Raw genomic sequence first — 18,636 nt, 5'->3', positions numbered from 1 at the left:
TGTCCAAATCCTATGGTGGTTCATTTTACCAGCTTTGTAAACCCACGACTGGAAGTTGGCTTGTTTCAATGAGCCATGGTTCAAATGAAGCGGTTTGTGCAGCTTCAGACATTGTGACAAGATGCAGTTAATCCAAAACTGAAGCAAAACCTTTGGAACTCCTCCTAAAAGCTGTGCTGGAGGACAGGGAGGTGTGACCCCCCCCCAACACTTGGTGTGGGTCATCCTTATAATGCTAAGCTTACTACTTCAAACAAAGTTTTTGAGTTTTTGCTTTGGTTATTTCCTTGTACTGTTAGTAGTAAGGTCAAGGTAAAGGGACCCCTGACCATTAGGTCCAGTCATGGCCGACTCTGGGGTTGCGGCGCTCATCTCGCTTTATTGGCCGAGGGAGCCGGCGTGCAGCTTGCGGGTCATGTGGCCAGCATGACTAAGCCGCTTCTGGCGAACCAGAGCAACACACGGAAACACCGTTTACCTTCCCACCAGAAGTATTGATCTACTTGCACTTGGACGTGCTTTCGAACTGCTAGGTTGGCAGGAGCAGGGACCGAGCAACGGGAGCTCACCCCGTCGTGGGGATTCGAACCGCCGACCTTCTGATCTGCAAGTCCTAGGCTCTGTGGTTTAACCCACAGCGCCACCCATGTCCCACTGTTAGTAGTACCCAGTGGCCATTTGTTTTTCATGTCTGCTTTTATGATATGTTTATCAGTATGTGGTTAGCAGCTTCAGATGCTACTGTTTTACAGAGGCTGTTTCGCTTGCTCTTTTTACCCCTTTACTAGACAGGCTGTATTTCTGTGCTGTTTTCAGAGTCGGGAATGCCCATTCCTTCATGGCCAGCATGGAAACACAGAAGGCTAGCCATTTAGGAGGTTTGCAAAGAGGACAAGGGTGTTACGGGGTAATCTTCTAGCAAACAAGCTTGGCACAGCAGATCTGAGAGGTGGTTTTCTGCTCCCGGAAAGCCAGCCTGGCAACCAGGTTGCCAGGTGAAGGAAGAATGGAGAGATCGACCAACTCACTTGCCTTCAAAGAATTTCTGGTTGCCTGTGGCTACTGGGATAGTGCTTAGATATCAGGCTGGCTGACACATCTTAAAAAATACAAGGAAAAAGCTTTTTTTCTTTCATTAGCAAAGCTCCTTTGGGGCCCCGAATAGCTAAGCTGAGGAGGAAGTGGCTGGTATTACTTGTTTGTTCTTGGTCCTGATCTTGCCTGCCCTTGCACACTCCTGTTGTCTTTGCATATTTAACCAGCACGTCTGTTCCGATGGGAGTCCTATTCCTGCAGTTCCACATCCTTCTCTTTGGCACTTTGGCATTCGGTTCCAGGATCTGGACCTGAGCACAGAGGCTTTCTTCTACTTGGACTCGACAAAGGAGCAAGAGTGGCTGACAGCTGTGGAAAAGGCTTTGTGTTCCAAATCCAAGTACAAGAAAGTAAGTCCAACCCCACCCATTTCTTCAGCAGCCAGACAGCTGTCAGGAGCTGGAGTGAGGAGGAGGAGGAGGAGGAGGTCAGCAAGAAAAAACACCTGGTGTCAGTGGTGTTTTATTCAAAAGAAGCCAACATTCTTTATTCAAAGAAACCCAAACCGTGCAGGCCTAGTGATCACAGAAACCTTTCCCAACAGGTCTTGCCCCAGTGAAGTAGTTGTGAAGGCTGAAGGTTGCTACCCTCCCACCACTCTCTGAAGTCTCCTCCTCCCCCTGGTCCTTCCCAAGCAACCTGAGACTCTGACACCTTGCCTGTCTTTGCTCCATCCTCTTAATTTCTCTGTGTTCTGGGAGACCAGCAGGGAGGGGAGCTGATCGCAGCAGGATGGGGAGACCCCCTGGCTTCTTCAGCAGCCTGCCTGATCTCTGCCTCTTGACCCCCGCCTCCAGCCTCCACTTCTGCCTTGGATTCTGGGCTGCTGTTTGCCACAGAATCTTCCTGTCCTCCTGCCTCTTCAGTTTCCAACACCTCCTCTTGCTCACAGTCTGCTCCCTCTTCTCCCTCTGACGGCTCAGCGGCGTCGTCCCTGTGGGAATGTTCTGGGGTGCAGGAGAGGATATATTGTGGGATTATATCCTAATCCAACTTGTGCTAACAAGTTCCCAAAATATCAGCAGAGTTTATAGACATTCCCCTTTAAGTTTGCAACGGTAACGCTTGCACAGGTTTGCTAGAACCTCTATAATAATTACTCTGGTAATTTCCCCTTTTGTTCCCTCTTAAAATACAAGACACAACACAGTCTTTATGAAAGTATAAAAGAGTTTACTCACGTTCTGTTCACAATGTGATCCCAGAAGGCAGACAGCTTTAAAAAGGTTACATACATTCAGAATCTATCTTGTAGTAAGATAGTCCCGTCCTCTCTTGGCTGAGAGCCAAGAGGGCATCATTGGATGTTTCCTCATCGAAGGAAGATGGCAGAGAGAGAGAGAGAGAGTGGCTGGCTGCCCTGTGCTTTTACCATTACCTGCACAGGTGAGGCCACACCCACCTCTGGTCACATGCGGAGGAAGTCCGTCCCAGGAAGTTTACCTGCTTGCTGGACTGACATCCCTCCCCATGTTCTAACATGTACACTCTAGGAATGTTGTCATTGACTGCTCCTGTGTTAACATCCCACAGTCCACCCACCAGTTCCCTGGCTCTGAGCCTTCTTCCCTTGGGGGATCCCCAGTTGGTGCCACCTGCCACTCCTATCTGCATCCAGCCGGCCCAGGACAGCAAGCAATGAACAGAGCTGGTAGACATCCCAGTACCTTGCATCTTCTAGGTGCAGCTGGTGCTCATCTTTGTCAGGAAGGACCAGCTCAGCTGCATCAAGGAAGTGATGAGGGAGACAGTGGGCACAGGCATCATGGGGAAGATGGGGAGTAGACCCTGACAGCGGAATTCCCCACGTCTATCTTTCTGTCTGTCTATCTGTTTTTCTAATCTCTGCCAACCAGTTCCCCCCTCTTTCCTGCTTGCTCACTAACAGCCATCTTTGCTCCGCCCCTGCAGGGTAACAAGGGGTGTGTGGCCGTGAGGTTTGTCTGCAACAATACCAGCTTCTGCATGGTCAATTCCCACCTTGCTGCCCACGTGGAAGACTTTGAGCGCCGAAACCAGGATTACAAGGATATCTGTGCCCAGATGAGCTTCCTGCCCCCTGACCAGGGTCTGCCGCAGCTGACAATCATGAAAACGAGTGCGTTTTGAGGGCTTGGAGGGAGAGAGCCTTGGCTGATGTAACTTGTTGGTCTCCGCTATCTGGAGAAGCAAACTGAGTCATGTTTCTGTAACTTTCCTGCCTGTGTGTAGCTCAGGGTAGGCAGCATTTGTTGTTGTTTAGTCGTTTAGTCGTGTCCGCCTCTTCGTGACCCCCTGGACCAGAGCACGCCAGGCACTCCTGTCTTCCACTGCCTCCCGCAGTTTGGTCAAACTCATGCTGGTAGCTTCGAGAACACGGTCCAACCATCTTGTCCTCTGTCGTCCCCTTCTCCTTGTGCCCTCCATCTTTCCCAACATCAGAGTCTTTTCCAGGGAGTCTTCTCTTCTCACGAGGTGGCCAAAGTCTTGGAGCCTCAGTTTCACGATCTGTCCTTCCAGTGAGCACTCAGGGCTGATTTCCTTCAGAATGGAGAGGTTTGATCTTCTTGCAGTCCATGGGACTCTCAAGAGTCTCCTCCGGCACCAGAATTCAAAAGCATCCATTCTTCGGTGATCAGCCTTCTTTTTTTTTTAAATGAATATTTATTAGATTTTCCAATTTTATATAAACACAAAAAGAAAACGAAAAGGAAAAATATTAAAAACAATTCAGTTTCAGTAACAGTTTTTCAATCACATATTTCTTTGACTTCCTCATACCTCCCCTTCTTGTTCTCTAGTTCACCATTCCTTTTAAAATAAAACCTTATTTTCCATTCATCTTTTTTAAATTTAATAACATAAACCAATATAATCCCCATTATCTTTATCATAACAGCTAGTCCCCACCAAAGTTTAAACCAACATCTTTTCAAAGTTCATTAATTTTATAATATTTCTGTAGATAATCCTTGAATTTCTTCCAATCTTCTTCTGCTGCCTTTTCTCCCTGGTCGCGGATTCTGCCGGTCATTTCTGCCAGTCCCATACAGTCGATCAACTTCATCTGCCATTCTTCCAGAGTGGGTAGATCTTGAGTCTTCCAGTGCTTTGCTATAAGTATTCTTGCTGCCGTTGTAGCATACATAAAGAAAATTCTGTCTTTCTTTGACACCAGATGGCCGACTATGCCCAAGAGAAAAGCCTCTGGTTTTTTCAGGAAGGTATACTTAAGTATCTTTTTCATTTCATTATAGATCATTTCCCAGAAGGCCTTAATCTTTGGGCACGTCCACCATAGGTGAAAAAATGTACCTTCAACTTCCTTACATTTCCAGCATTTATTATCGGGCAAGTGATATATTTTTGCGAGCTTGACTGGGGTTATGTACCACCTGTATATCATTTTCATAATATTCTCTCTTAAGGCATTACATGCCGTGAATTTCATACCTGTGGTCCATAACTGTTCCCAATCAGCAAACATAATGTTATGTCCAAGATCTTGTGCCCATTTAATCATAGCTGACTTAACTGTTTCATCCTGTGTATTCCATTTCAGCAGCAGATTATACATTTTTGACATGATTTTAGTTTTAGGTTCTAGCACTTCTGTTTCTAATTTAGATTTTTCCACCTGGAAGCCAATTTTCCTGTCCAAATTTTATGCCTCCCTTATCTGAAAATAATGTAGCCAGTCTCGGACTTTGTTTTTTAATTTCTCAAAACTCTGCAATTTCAGTCTATCTCCTTCTTGCTCCAAAATTTCCCAATATTTTGGCCAACTGGCCTCCATATTGAGTTTTTTCTGAGCTTTCGCTTCCATTGGTGACAACCACCTTGGGGTTTTGTTTTCCAGTAAATCCTTATATCTAGTCCAAACATTAAACAAAGATCTCCTAACAATGTGATTTTTAAACGCTTTGTGAGCTTTAACCTTGTCATACCACAAATATGCATGCCATCCAAAGACATTGTTAAAACCTTCTAAGTCCAAAATGTCTGTGTTTTCAAGAAGCAGCCAGTCTTTCAACCAGCAGAATGCTGCTGACTCATAATACAGTCTAAAGTCTGGCAGGGCGAAGCCCCCCCTTTCTTTTGATGGGTCAATGGTCTGCCTCAATATAAGGTAGCTTCCTATGTTCCTGTGTTCTACAGCAGGGTTTGGAGGCCCATGAATTAACGTACCAGGGGAAATTCGAAAAGTCTTTGCTGAAAGGACATCAAAGCAGGGGCCAGGTGAACCTCTTTGGGAGATTATTCTGAAAGGTCGGGTGCCATGACTGAAAAGGCCCTGCCATGCTTGAAAGAGCAGGAGTTCCCTGGGAAAGGGATTCTAGTCAGTGGAGAGGCAGTGCAAACATAAGTGGGTCTTCTTCTGGTACCCTTTTCCCAAACCTTGAAACACTTGAAAGGCCAAATGGGATGCTCTGAATTGGGCCTGGAAGCACTTCAAGAGCCAGTCTAGTTCACAGAGCACTAGCCTAATATGATCATACTGCCCAATCCTAGTTATCAGTCTTACTACATATTGCAGGAAGTGGCAGCCCCCCGCCCCCCGACCCCGTGAGCTAGCCTGTAGCTGTGGTTGCTTTGCTTTTTTCCAGCATTGTCATCTGATCACTAAAAATGAGCTTCAGAGACTTCTGACCTACGACCAGGTGAGAGACATCTTTGTGTTATATGTGGTGGTTTAGGATATTGCCCTGTTTATTTCCTTTGTCTGGGATACCCCAGCCTAGGCTAGAGAAGCCACTTTCAGGCAGTTAGGAGCAAAGAACATAGGATGACTGCGACTTCTACAAATGCTTTTTAAGGTTGCAGGTTTGTGCAAACTTAATTAGAAGCAAGTCCCAATTAAGTTGGAGGGTTGCCTTGGAATAAGTAGGACTGCTCTGCAGTTTCCCAGTTAGAGGGCTTTCCTAGCTCAGCACACGCTCCAGATGTTGTTGGACTCCCATCAGCCCCAGCATAGCTGCTGTCCAGCAATATCTAAAGGTCTAAGGTTTCCTGCTCTAGGTTTTGCATCTGTCTGGAAAATCTGCGTTGCTCACATGTTCTTATCAGCAGATACTTCCATTAAGTCCAATTAAATTGCTGGTGCTTTTTGTTTTACATTTTTCTCTCCAAGGTTTGTGTGTTCATCATGTTGACGACCTTTCTCCCACTTGGCATAAGGTTCATTGGTATTTTGTGTTGAAACAGAGGCCTGATTGCTGCACCTTATGGTGGATTTAAACTCTGTGAGCGTAGTCATGCCTTAGCCCTTTGAGAAGGATGCTGCAAGGAAGGCAAGGGGGGGCAGCCTCAGACTTCCAACATACGCAAAACCATCATAGAACATTAAAAACTTCCCTAAAGGCTGTATAGTTACTTATCTCCTTGACATCTGACGGGAGGGTGTCCCACAGGGCAGGTGCCACTACTCAGAAGGCCCTCTGCCTGCTTCCCTGTAACTTCGCTTCTCACAGTGAGGAAACCGCCAGAAGGCCTTCGGTGCTGGACCCTGATGCCTGGGCTGAACAATGGGGATGGAGACACTCTTTCAGGGCTGAGGCCATTTAGGGCTTTAAAGGTTGGCACCAACACTCAGAATTGTGCTCAGAAACGTCCTGGGAGCCAACGTAGGATGCGAAAAGATGGTTTTGCAGTTGCTCATAGTGTCGGGGTGTATTCTGGTGGTTGTTAACAGTTTGTATGGATTATTGGTACATATAACATTGCATATTGTAGGTATGGCTAACCTGTGGTCTGCCAGATGTTACTGAGCTGCAGTTCCTGTTGGCTCCAGCCATCATGGCCAGTAATCAGGGATGATGGGAATTGTAGTTCTGCAGCATTGTGAGGGCCACGTGTCTGCTGCTCCTGAGTTAGAGGATTTTCCTGTCGTGTGATGCAGCAAAGTAATTTAAGATGACATGGGGCAAAAATGCACAAGCATCCTGTACCTTTAATAATTGTGTATAAGATAGGATTTCAGCAGGTATACCCCGTTTTTTGCACTTGGCTAACCTACTAGTAGGGACGCGGGTGGCGCTGTGGGTTAAACCACAGAGCCTAGGGCTTGACGATCAGAAGGTCGGCAGTTCGAATCCCCGCGACGGGGTGAGCTTCCCTTGCTCGGTCCCTGTTCCTGCCAACCTAGCAGTTCGAAAGCACGTCTAAGTGCAAGTAGATAAATAGGTACCGCTCTGGCGGGAAGGTAAACACCATTTCTGTGTGCTGCTCTGGTTCACCAGAAGCGGCTTAGTCATGCTGGCCACATGACCCGGAAGCTGTACGCCGGCTCCCTTGGCCAATAAAGCGAGATGAGCGCCGCAACCCCAGAGTCGGTCACAACTGGACCCAATGGTCAGGGGTCCCTTTGTTGTTGTTGTTTAGTCGTTTAGTCGTGTCCGCCTCTTCGTGACACCATGGACCAGAGCACGCCGGGCACTCCTGTCTTCCACTGCCTCCCGCAGTTTGGTCAGACTCATGTTTGTAGCTTCGAGAACACTGTCCAACCTGGGGTCCCTTTACCTTTACCTTTACCTTTAACCTACTAGTACTTCACCTTGGTCTTCCAGCACAACAGTGGCTGTTAATAGACTCCATTGTCAGGCAACAGGGGGTCTTTTGCTTCTCTGCTGATAAGTGTTATGTACTGAGTTGAATAGGATCCAGACTGCAGCAGTCTGATTGGTCCTAGAACAATAGGATCCAAAAGGCAGCAGTCTGATTGGTCCTAGAACAATAGGATCCAAAAGGCAGCAGTCTGATTGGTCCTAGAACAATGCAGCAGTATGATTGGTTGGCAGGAACCACCCAATCATGCTCCAGATAGAAGTGAATCCACAACTTGATTGGCTTACAGTAGAATTCCGGAATTAGCCAATCATGTGCAGCCCATTGTGTAAATAATGTATATAAAGCAGATGCTTTGAGGGGACTTTCATTCATTCCTCCTCACCACTATAAGCTGAATAAAGAGCATGAAATCACTTTGCGACTCTGAGTATATTTCACTGGCGACGAGCATGGGATCCCGCTGAGCTGACTGCCACACACAGCACCGCAGCACCGCCACCTGCCGCACCGCTGCCTCGCACCGTGTATCCAGGATTCAGCTCCGGGACACAAGGAACTCAGAATGGCAACTGACAGCAGCTTCTCGCCGTTCAACCCAGCATCTGGAGACTGGGAAGCGTACGCCTCCCGTTTCACCTTCCTCCTAGAAGCCAAAGGGGTCACCGAGGAAGAAGACACCAAGAAGAGGGCAATATTCTTCAGCGTCTGCGGAGAGGAGACGTTTGAAATCGCCCGGGCTCTCCTTGCGCCTGAAGACGTTGCTACTGTTCCATATAAAACAATAATGGAACAGCTGAAGGGGCACTTTTCGCCACAGCCCTCAGTGGTGGCTCGTCGAAATGCCTTCAACGCAAAGCGGCAAGCCCCTGGGGAAACCATAACTGGGTTTGTGACCTCTCTCCACCAAGCCGCCCAGTTCTGCAACTTCTCAGAATTGGAGAACATGCTTTGTGACCGCCTCGTCGGTGGCCTGAAGGATGAGAAGCTGCAACGACGCCTCTACGCTAAGAAGAACCTAACGTTCCAGGTCGCTCTGGAGGAGGCCCTGGCAACGGAAGCTGCCAAGAGGTCAACGCAAGAGGCACGGCCGAGCCAGCCGTCCCAACCGAGGGTCCACCACGAAGACCTCGCCGACGACTCAGGATCCAACCGGGAGGAGGTGCACCGAGTACAGCAGCGCACTCAAGCAGCCCACATACCACAGCTGCCTCGACGAGAAGGAGGGAACTGCGCAAGCTGTGCAGAAAGTCACGAGAGGAGGACCTGCCGTTTCCGCAACGCAGAGTGCAGGCAGTGCAGAAAATCGGGACACATCGCCCGGGTGTGTCGGGCTCGGCCCACCCGACGCCAGGCATCAGATGACCAATCCAAGAGCCCCAGGTCCCGGGGCCCAACGCACCAAGGCAACTCGACGGAGCTCACAGACTTCCAGGTATACCAGTTGCCCCACCCCAACGTAGAGAAAATTTATGTAGAGGTACAGATAGAGGGGGCCCCATGCCGTATGGAGCTTGACACGGGTTCAACTCTATCCATAATCTCGGCAAGGACCTTAAGGAAACTGTGTCCTACTGGGGGTCCCAAGCTCAGGCCGGCCCCATTCACCCTCCGGGACTTCCAGAAACGTAAGGTCCCCACAATGGGGGTGGGGACCTTCAGGGTGCAATACCGAGGGCGGACGCGGCAACTGGACTTGCTTGTGGTCAAGGGCCCCTACATTAGCTTACTGGGATTGGCATGGTTTGGACCACTGGGGCTAGCCGGCACCAGGGTGAACCACACTACCTTACAAGTGGACGTGGACGCCATATGCAAGGAATTTCCGGGGGTTTTCGATGGGAAATTGGGACAGTATACGCCCCCCCCCCATTGCTCTACAGCTTGACCCCGCAGTACGACCGGTCAGGCTCAAGGCCCGCCGGGTCCCGTTCGCCCTGAAACCCCGTATAGACGAGGAATTGGACCGACTCGTGGAGCAAGGAGTGCTGGAGCCGGTGCCTAATGCCCCCTGGGAAACCCCAATCGTCACACCCGTCAAGCCTAATGGTTCGGTCCGCATCTGCGCAGACTACAAATGTACCATAAACAAGGCCCTCACGGCCCATGCATACCCAATGCCAGTGGTCAGCCATGTCCTTGCCACCCTGGCTGGGTCGAAAATTTTTGGCAAGCTGGACTTGGCCCAAGCATATCAACAGTTGCCAGTAGATGAGGCCACAGCAGAGGCACAGACGATTGTGACGCACAGAGGAGCGTTCAGGGTAAAGCGGCTGCAATTCGGTGTCAGCGTGGCACCAGGCATATTCCAGAATCTAATGGACTCTCTACTTAAAGGGATTCCTGGCGTCACCCCCTTCTTCGATGATGTGTTGATTGCCGGGCCCACACCAGAGGAGTTTGAGGACCGCCTCTGCACCGTTCTGCACCGTTTCCAGACGGCGGGTCTCAAGGTGAAGCGGGAAAAATGTCTACTAGGAGTGCCTCAGGTGGACTTTCTGGGATTTATGGTGGACGCAGAAGGGGTCCACCCGACTGGGGACAAGGTACGGGCCATTTGTGATGCCCCAGCGCCCAAGAACAAGACTGAACTTCAGGCCTTCTTGGGACTATTGAACTTTTACCATTCCTTCCTTCCCCACAAGGCGGCGGTAGCGGAGCCCCTACACAGACTCCTGGACAAGCGGGCCCCTTGGGTGTGGGGCCAGCGCCAGGAGGCCGCATTCCAGGCAGTCAAGGACTTGCTTGTCTCAAACTCGGTCTTGGCACACTTCGACGAGAGGCTGCCGGTGGTGCTAGCATGCGACGCCTCACCCTATGGCATTGGCGCTGTCCTGGGACACCAACTCCCAGATGGAAGAGAGGTACCGGTGGCATACTTTTCCCAGACACTGAACGCAACCGAGCGGAACTACTCGCAAATCGACAAGGAGGGTCTGGCAATCGTGAAGGGAGTAAAAAAATTCCATGATTTCTTGTACGGGCGGCCCTTCACCGTGGTGACTGACCACAAGTCGTTGCTTGGCTTGTTTGCCCCCAAAAAGCAGACCCCCCAAGTGCTGTCTCCTCGCGTCCTCAGGTGGTCAATTTTCCTTGCCAGCTACCAGTATGCACTGATTCACCCCCCTGGGAAGGCGATGGGCCATGCGGACGCCCTCAGTAGGCTACCACTACTGGAAACAGGCCCCGACCCAGCACCTGCACAAGAGGTTATGAGCCTGGAGCTGCTTCCCGACCGCCCCATTCAGGCACAAGAAGTTGCACACCATTCCAAGAAAGATAGGGTCATCTCCCGGGTCCTGGACTGGGTGTGGAGGGGATGGCCCAGCAGCAGCCCCGGGCCAGAATTCGCCGGCTACACAACCCGCAAACATGAACTGTCGGCCCACAAGGGGTGCCTGTTATGGGGAAGCAGGGTTGCTGTTCCCCAGCCCCTCCGCAAAAGGGTCCTCACAGCCCTACACGAGACACACCCAGGGGTAGTAAGAATGAAGGCCCTTGCCAGGAGTTATGTGTGGTGGCCGGGGATCGACGGAGAGATAGAGGCCTGGGTCAAACACTGCCAGGCCTGCCAAGAATCCCACCCAGATCCCCCAAGGGCCCCAGTCCAGTCCTGGGAGTCCGCCCGAGCACCATGGTCACGCCTACATGTGGACTTCGCTGGCCCCTTTCAGGGGAAAACATTCTTCATAGTGGTGGACTCCTACACCAAATGCCTGGAAGTCGCACTGGTACCGTCCACTTCTACGTCCGCAGCCATCCGAGTACTACGCAGGCTGTTTGCAACCCACGGGCTCCCTGACACTCTCGTCTCAGACAACGGGACTGCATTTACGTCAGGAGAATTCCAAACCTTCACAGCGCAGAACGCCATCCGCCACATCCGTTCGGCGCCATTCCACCCTGCCACCAATGGCCAAGCAGAACGCATGGTGCGGACCACCAAGGACACCCTTCGCCGCATGACGCAAGGGGATTGGGAGTACCGCCTTGCCACATTCCTTCTAGCACAGCACAGCACCCCCAGCTCAACAACTGGCTGGAGCCCCGCCGAACTACTAATGGGTTGGCGCCTTGCAATCAGATTGGACCGCCTTCACCCCGATAGAGCTCAGGATGAGGTAGTGGTGGGGGAAGGCAGGAACCCCCGGACCTTTGAGGCCCAGGACCCAGTGTACGCAAAGAATTTTGGGGCAGGCCCTGCATGGGTACCCGCCACAGTCACCAGGGTCACTGGCCCCGTGTCGTATGAGGTGCTAACAGATGGGGGGCAATGCTGGCGCCGCCACTGTGACCAGATACGGCGACGATTCCTGGGAGAAAACCAGGAGGAGGAGGACAGGTCAGAGGAGTCCCAAGGGAACAGTGGGGCAGTGAGGCCCATAGAGCAGCAGGGGCAAGCAGGAAGGGCAGAATCAGTAAATACAGAGAGGACCCGTGAGGCCGAAAGGACACCGGAACCAGAACCACGACTGAGCGAGCCGGTTGCGCCAGACCAAACAGCCCCATCACAGCCAGCATCCTTGGAACACGAGCCAGAACCTGAACCCCGGACCAGGGAACACCCCAGGCCGCAACGCACACGTAGGCTGCCGGCGTACCTTGAGGACTATGAATGCGACCTCCCGGGCAGGACTGGAACTTAGAGGGGAGGGGTGTTATGTACTGAGTTGAATAGGATCCAAACTGCAGCAGTATGATTGGTTGGCAGGAACCACCGAATCATGCTCCAGATAGAAGTGAATCCACAAGCTGATTGGCTTACAGTAGAATTCCGGAATTAGCCAATCATGTGCAGCCCATTGTGTAAATAATGTATATAAAGCAGATGCTTTGAGGGGACTTTCATTCATTCCTCCTCACCACTATGAGCTGAATAAAGAGCATGAAATCACTTTGCGACTCTGAGTATATTTCAATAAGCGATTTCTTTTTGGCTTTAGCTAAACATTCAGCGTACCCAAAAGACAGCTTTTGCTGATTTCACAGAGGGAGAGATCAAGTTCATCCCGACGTACAAATTTGACTCTAAAACAGATCCTGCTTGATAGTTGAGCCTTTGTAAGTAAGTCCTCTCAATCATTCTTCTGCAAGGCTTGTTTGTTTTTCCTAGTCTGCCGAGATGCTAGTAGTGTCCTGCTTTTCCATCCTCCTGAGCAGGCTAGTAAAAAATATATTTTAAACATGGCTTTCTGCTAAGCAAGCTGTTGGAGGAGGGCTAGAGTTGAGGGCTGGACGGACTTCCTTTCCTCTGCAGCCAGAATGGACACCAAGCCACAGAGGAAGAGAGAGATCCAGCTCTCCTTCACCTGCTCACTTTGCTTGCATGGAATTCCGGGTTGCCAAAGGCTGCTAGGCGAGTTGTGAAATGCAAGGCTGTGATATGTTGTCTTCCTCAAGCCATCCCTGCTCTGGAAATGTTTTGGCTCCTTTCCCCCACATTTGTCCTGATAACCAGCATCCTCTCTTTCGTGGTGTGTATAAGCGGTGTTGCAGTTCCTTGAAAGGTGCAGCAGGCTGAATGAGAATCCTCTTTGTGTCAAGGAAGTCTGGGAATTAGACTTGGTGCTCTCTCAAGATGAGTCTGCCAGGGCATAAGAGCATGAGAGCAGCCCTGCTGGATCAGGCCATTGGTCCATCTGGCCCAGCGTCCTGTTCTCACATTGGCCAATGAGATGCCTCTTGGGGAGCCCACAAACAGGACCTGGGTGCAACAGCACGCTCCCCTCCTCCAAGCCATACTGCTTCTCTTGGTGGAGTATGTTCTGTGGCCATTATGGCTAGTAGCCATTGAGCCTCACCATCCATGATTTGGCATATTCTTGTGGTTCTTGACAACTGTCAGAAGCCACCTAGGCCTGCTAGTTTCATTGCTCTTGCTGTGGTAATGGGGAAATCAAAAGGACAGGCGGAACATGTAGTGACGAAGCCGGAAAAGGGCAGGCTCCTTTGGGCAGCATTTCAGGTGCCAGAAAGGGTCTTTTGGATCACTGAAAAAATAGTGTCTGAACAAGAATAACGGGGCCCCTTGCTTTGGGGAAGGATCATCATTTGGTGGTGTGCCATATGCTTTGTATGCAGAGTCTCAAGTTGAAAGGCACCTCCACCTGAAAAAGGATTGGGCCACAGAGAGCTGCTGCCAGCCAGAGGAGACTTAATTAATGAATTGTGGGGTTGGAAGGGATCACGAGGGTCATCTAGTCCAACCCCCTGCAATGTAGGAATCCAAACTGGGGGAGGTCAGAAATTCATTCTGACCTGGTAGATGGCAGCTTTTGATTTCCTGATAACTCTCTCCATGAGGCAAAATGCCTGCACACCTGCAAGGTCCGCCCCTTCAGAAGTTGGACTCCCAAGCCCCATCATCTCCAGCTCTTGACCGTGGTCAAGATCACAGGCCGTGTGTGGAGCCAAAGTTGGACTGCGTGAGCCTTGTGTGTTGCCTCAGCCAGTCCAACTGTCTCCTTGCAGTGGGAAGTGCCGTGTGCCAGCATGGTGTGAGCCAATCCTCTGGAGAGGAGGCAGCGTGAATCAGCTCAGCTACCGAAGCCACATGGAATTGAAAAGGAGCGACCACAAGCCCGTCAGCTCCCTCTTCCTCACAGGGGTAAGACCTGCCCTGGCCAGGGCTATCGTCTATTCAGGGTTTTTAGTTGCCTGCTATGTGGCACCTCCTCGAATCTGGGCAGGCCCTGACCAACAACCAGGCCCCTTTCCACAGAGCTCCTCCTTGGCCAATGACTTCCGGTGCAAGGAGTGGGCAGGTTTTGGCTCTGTTAAATCCCTAGGCTTCCATTCTCCACTCTTCTGAGTACACGCTGCTCCTGCAGGCATGGCAGACCACATGGGATGAACTGTATACCTTAACCGTTGGCTCCATTCATGCAATGGAGCTTCTGTGGTACTTGGCTTGGAGCATTTGGCTTCAGCCCATTGGCTCTGGAAGTCACAGCCGCTGCCATCCTGGGGAAGCTCTCAGAGTTACAGTACTTGCCTCTTTCAGGGCTGGGAACAGGGGGGTGCATCAGGCCTTTCTGCTCTTAACTCATGCCCCCCCTTTCAGTCCATAGCTCCAACAAATGTGCTCTGCCCCCCCCCCATAGGTGAAGGTTGTGGCTGACCGACGGTACCGGAAAGTGTTTGAGGATATTGTTCAGTTGATGGACAGGATGGAGAACGAATTCCTTCCCTCCCTGGAGGGAGGTAAAGACGAATAGGATCCTCTCCAACCCCTTAAAGAGGGTTTGCTGCAAAAAGACCAGGGGGGAAAGAAGCCCTTGGCCCATCTAGCTCAGTCTTGAGCGGTTCCCCAGGATTTCCGGGGGATCTCTCCCAGCCCTACCTGGAGATGCTGGGGATAGAACCTGGGACCTTTGCATGCAAGGCCGATGCCCTTCCACTGAGCGGCAGCCTCTTCCTCGCAGGCAAAGACTCCAGGGGTAGCCAGCGTGGTGCCCTCCAGATGCTGGACTACAACTCCCATCATCCCCAGCCAACATGGCCAGTGGCAAGTGCAGCAATATCTGGAGAGCCCCACGTGGACCTGTTGCATGTGCAGTCCCCTAAATGAGAGCCCGGGGCCAAGGACAAACTTCCCCCTGGAGCACGTTTCCTCGCCTCTGCTGAAGGCAAGCACTCTCTTTCCTCCCCCCCCCCTTTTGCTCTGCAGTTTCCGTTTGAGAATGTGAAGTTCCGGCAGCTGCAGAAGGAGAGGTTCCAGATCACAAACAACGGGCAGGTCACCCTCCACTTCTCCTTTATCCCCAAGCTCAGTGACAGCCAGTATTGGAAGCCATGGCTTTGCGCTGAGCCCTGCGAGGGATACTTGGAGCCCAGCGCGTCTCTCTCTGGAATCAGAGAACTGTAGGGTTGGAAAGGGACCCCAAGGGTCATCTAGGGAAGGCCTTCCTTTTCTCCTCCTCTTCCCAACCCTCCTCCCTCAAACCTTGGGAGTTTGGTAGAGCAGGGGAGGCTTAACATTTGTGGGCTGCATTGCCCCATGCTCAAGCCTCCAAGGGCCACACGTCAAAGCAGCGGAGCCCAAAGTGTAAAAGTGTGTGTGGCCAGCTTTAAACAAACACACACACACAAATGAATTGAAGCCAAACAATGCTGGAGGGTCCCCAAACACCTTTTGGCATCGCAGGGAACCAGTGAGAGCAGTCCGTCCAAAAATTACTTTTTTAAAACAATGCGTATTTTTATGTTGTGGAGGCACAAAAATATCTTGGGGAACATATAGAACTAGCCAAACTTTTAAAAACTCAATGAAATGTAAACTAAAAAAGAAAGTTACATTAGGGGCGTAAAAAATCCTTTCGGAGACAAATAAATGCTTTCCCTTTTTATATTCTTTTGTTAGGATCACTTTCTCTTACCCCCCCAGTATCCTGTCACCATCTTCTGTGCAGCTGCTGCTTTGGAGGACTAGAGAGGAAAGTGGGGGGGGGGGGGACTGAGTCGCTTCTTCTCCTAATTCTTGAAGTTAAGGTTTCCCCCATACACCTGTGAGAACAGGATGCTGTACTAGATGGGCCATTGGCCTGATCCAGCAGGCTCGCATTGTGTCCTTCTGTTCAATTCTTCACTGTCTTCACTTTTAATTTACAGACAAGCAAACCTGGCTGTGCCAAAGAGTGTATCTACCTGACCTCCTCCCGTTTTAGGTGAGACGGTGGACATTTTCCTGGATGTGTACGTCAGCAAGGAAGAGAAGATTGAGGCTATCTTTGTCCTTCACCTTGACCGTGGCAAGGACTATTTCCTCACCATCAGTGGGAGCTACCTACCAAGCTGCTTCGGGACCTCCTTGGAAGCCTTGTGCTGGATGAGGCAGCCGCTTGGCGAAGTTCCCGTCACCAGACTTACTAACCTGGTAGGGAAAGGGGTTGATTTACCTGGCAGGTTCATGTGCTGGATGTCTACCCTTCCCACTCTGCTTGCCTGCTTGAAAAACAGCTGCTCTTCCACTCAGAAATGTGGGGGCTGGGGGTCCTCCGCTGCATTCAGCTTCAGCTTCTGTAGCTGTGCATCCGCTTCCTGTGTGCTGTTCATGCCCTTTGTTTGCCTTGACTGAGTCATCCCAGGTTCTGGTTCTCCCACCTGCCCTTTCGCAGGGCCACTGAACCGTGTGCATTTCCCTGCCATCTGCCCAGATACTGTTCAGCCAATGGGCTGTTTCTTTCTCTTCTCAGGGCCTGTGCCATTAACACCCTTCGTTGTCTTTTGCTCTTGCCTTTCTCCTCTGATCTCAGGGAGAAGACAGCTTCCTAGAAAAGGTAACAGTTGTTTTGCTATCCTCTAGATGTTCTTGTAGCGGGCTCAAATCAGGTACAGGCAACGCCCCGTTTACACGGGGGTTGCGTTCCGAGGTACCGTGCGTTTAAATGAAATTGCGTATATTGGGGACAGCATTGGAAAAGCCTGCAAACACCCTCTAAACTTCCGGAAGCCCTTTGGAAAGGCCTTTTGAAAACCAGCAGCCTCCCTGCAAAACTCCTTGCTCCAACTCTCCACAGGCCTGAGAGGTCGGTGCCAAAGCTCCTGGGAGGGAGTCGAGATGCTGTTTCCATGCCACTTTGCCGCTTTTGTGCTCTTGGGGGGGGGACATTTTTGCCCCTTCAAGTGCCCCTTCCAGCTTTGCGGCAGTGTGCATGTGCCTCGAAGGCACGTAAATGGAGTTGCCCTTGTCAACGATCAGCAGCTGCTCCATGCAGTGGCAGCTGGTCCCTTAGGGCAAACCAGGCACTACCCCACCAACCTCACCTGCCTGCCTTCTGACTCAAATCCAGTCCAGGTGGTGACTCTAGCTCTCTGCGTTTTTCTCTTCCCTAGTCTCAACGTGGCCCTTGTAGAACTCGGCAGAGGAGAACGGAGACGAAACCAGAATTTGCCAGCACTGCTTGTAACTGATTTTGCGCTGCTTGACTCTGGGTCCGCTTGCGATTGGCAGCACGGGAGGCAGAAAGCCCAGTCTCATGATGCAGGCGCCAGCCCCCTCTGGCCCCAAGAGCCAGTTTTCTCCTTGTTTCTGTGCTCAGCCACTGCTGCACAGGCTATGCCACTCTGGCTTACTCTTACCACCTGAGCACTGGCATTTGGGAAGCGGTAGTGGCTGCTTTGGGGTGGCTCAGGGAAATGTCACTCCTCTCGAAATCAGATATACTTGGGTGTATTATCCTAGCCACAAGGAGCCAGTGGTGACTGTCAATTTGGACAGCTGTAGACATTGAGAATCATGGAGGATATGTTTATCAGTGGCTACCGGTCAGGGCTATTTCTTGCCACTATTATCACAAACCACATGCTTTTGATTACCAGTTTCTGGGGAACATGATGGACAGAGTGCTCTTGTCCCCGTGTCCCTATGGACTCCCAAGGGCATGTGGTTGGCCATTCTGGGAACAAAATGCTGATCTAACCCAGCAAGGCTCCTGTGTTCTTTAGCATGCACCAGCTACTCTTGCACTAAGACTCTGATACAGTATGTGTCATTCCCCACATCAATACACTCTCTCTCTCTCTCTCAAGACAGGGGCGGGGATTATTGGCGGCGGGGGGGGGGGGGGGAGGGGAGGGGCGATGAACTGGGTCCTAATCAACAGCTGCCCTGGGGATGAGGGGATCAAATTCTCCATCCTTGCCAACTCCTTTTAGTGATGGGCTGCTTGCCACTGCTGTGCTCCTAAAGCTCTCTTGCTCCCCCCTCCTCTCTTTCTCTTTCTCTTGAATGTGGTAGCTTGAGATAGAACTAACCACCCTGAACATTTCTGGAGAGGAAGATGGGAAGGAGGCAGGAGGCATGGTTCACCAGCTGCTGTGTGCTGCATTGCCCAGACAAAGTCGTGGGCTGGGGCTCCAGCTGTTGCTCAGTTTCTACCACTGCCTCTGCAACGTGCTCTAGACAAGGGGTGGTGAACATGTGACCCCATCATCTCATCATGCTGGCTTGGGCTGCAGCCCATCAACCTATGAAGGCCCATCCATGTTCTGTTGCTG

The 18,636-nt window shown here is 51.1% G+C and overlaps 1 protein-coding gene across 1 annotated transcript in view; it reads left to right on the top strand.

Moving 5' to 3' along the window:
• Positions 1-343: 343 nt before the first annotated feature.
• The window catches only part of LOC310753812 (inositol polyphosphate 5-phosphatase OCRL-like), a gene marked incomplete at both ends in the record, with an annotated part of 1,016,056 nt that continues 997,763 nt past the window's right edge, over positions 344-18,636 (top strand). Inside the window, 11 exon segments of the mRNA XM_083595147.1 lie at positions 344-358; positions 1,338-1,445; positions 2,777-2,876; positions 2,984-3,195; positions 5,697-5,735; positions 12,582-12,685; positions 14,110-14,245; positions 14,742-14,831; positions 15,320-15,473; positions 16,305-16,513; positions 16,893-16,916. Of these exon segments, the coding sequence (XP_083451273.1) occupies positions 344-358; positions 1,338-1,445; positions 2,777-2,876; positions 2,984-3,195; positions 5,697-5,735; positions 12,582-12,685; positions 14,110-14,245; positions 14,742-14,831; positions 15,320-15,473; positions 16,305-16,513; positions 16,893-16,916 (1,191 nt within the window).

Source organism: Podarcis filfolensis (assembly GCF_964270895.1).
Source record: "Podarcis filfolensis genome assembly, chromosome: W".
In the NCBI taxonomy this organism is placed as follows: Eukaryota; Metazoa; Chordata; class Lepidosauria; order Squamata; family Lacertidae; genus Podarcis; species Podarcis filfolensis.
Note: the sequence above shows the minus strand (reverse complement) of the source record. Positions and strands in the feature narration are given on the sequence as shown.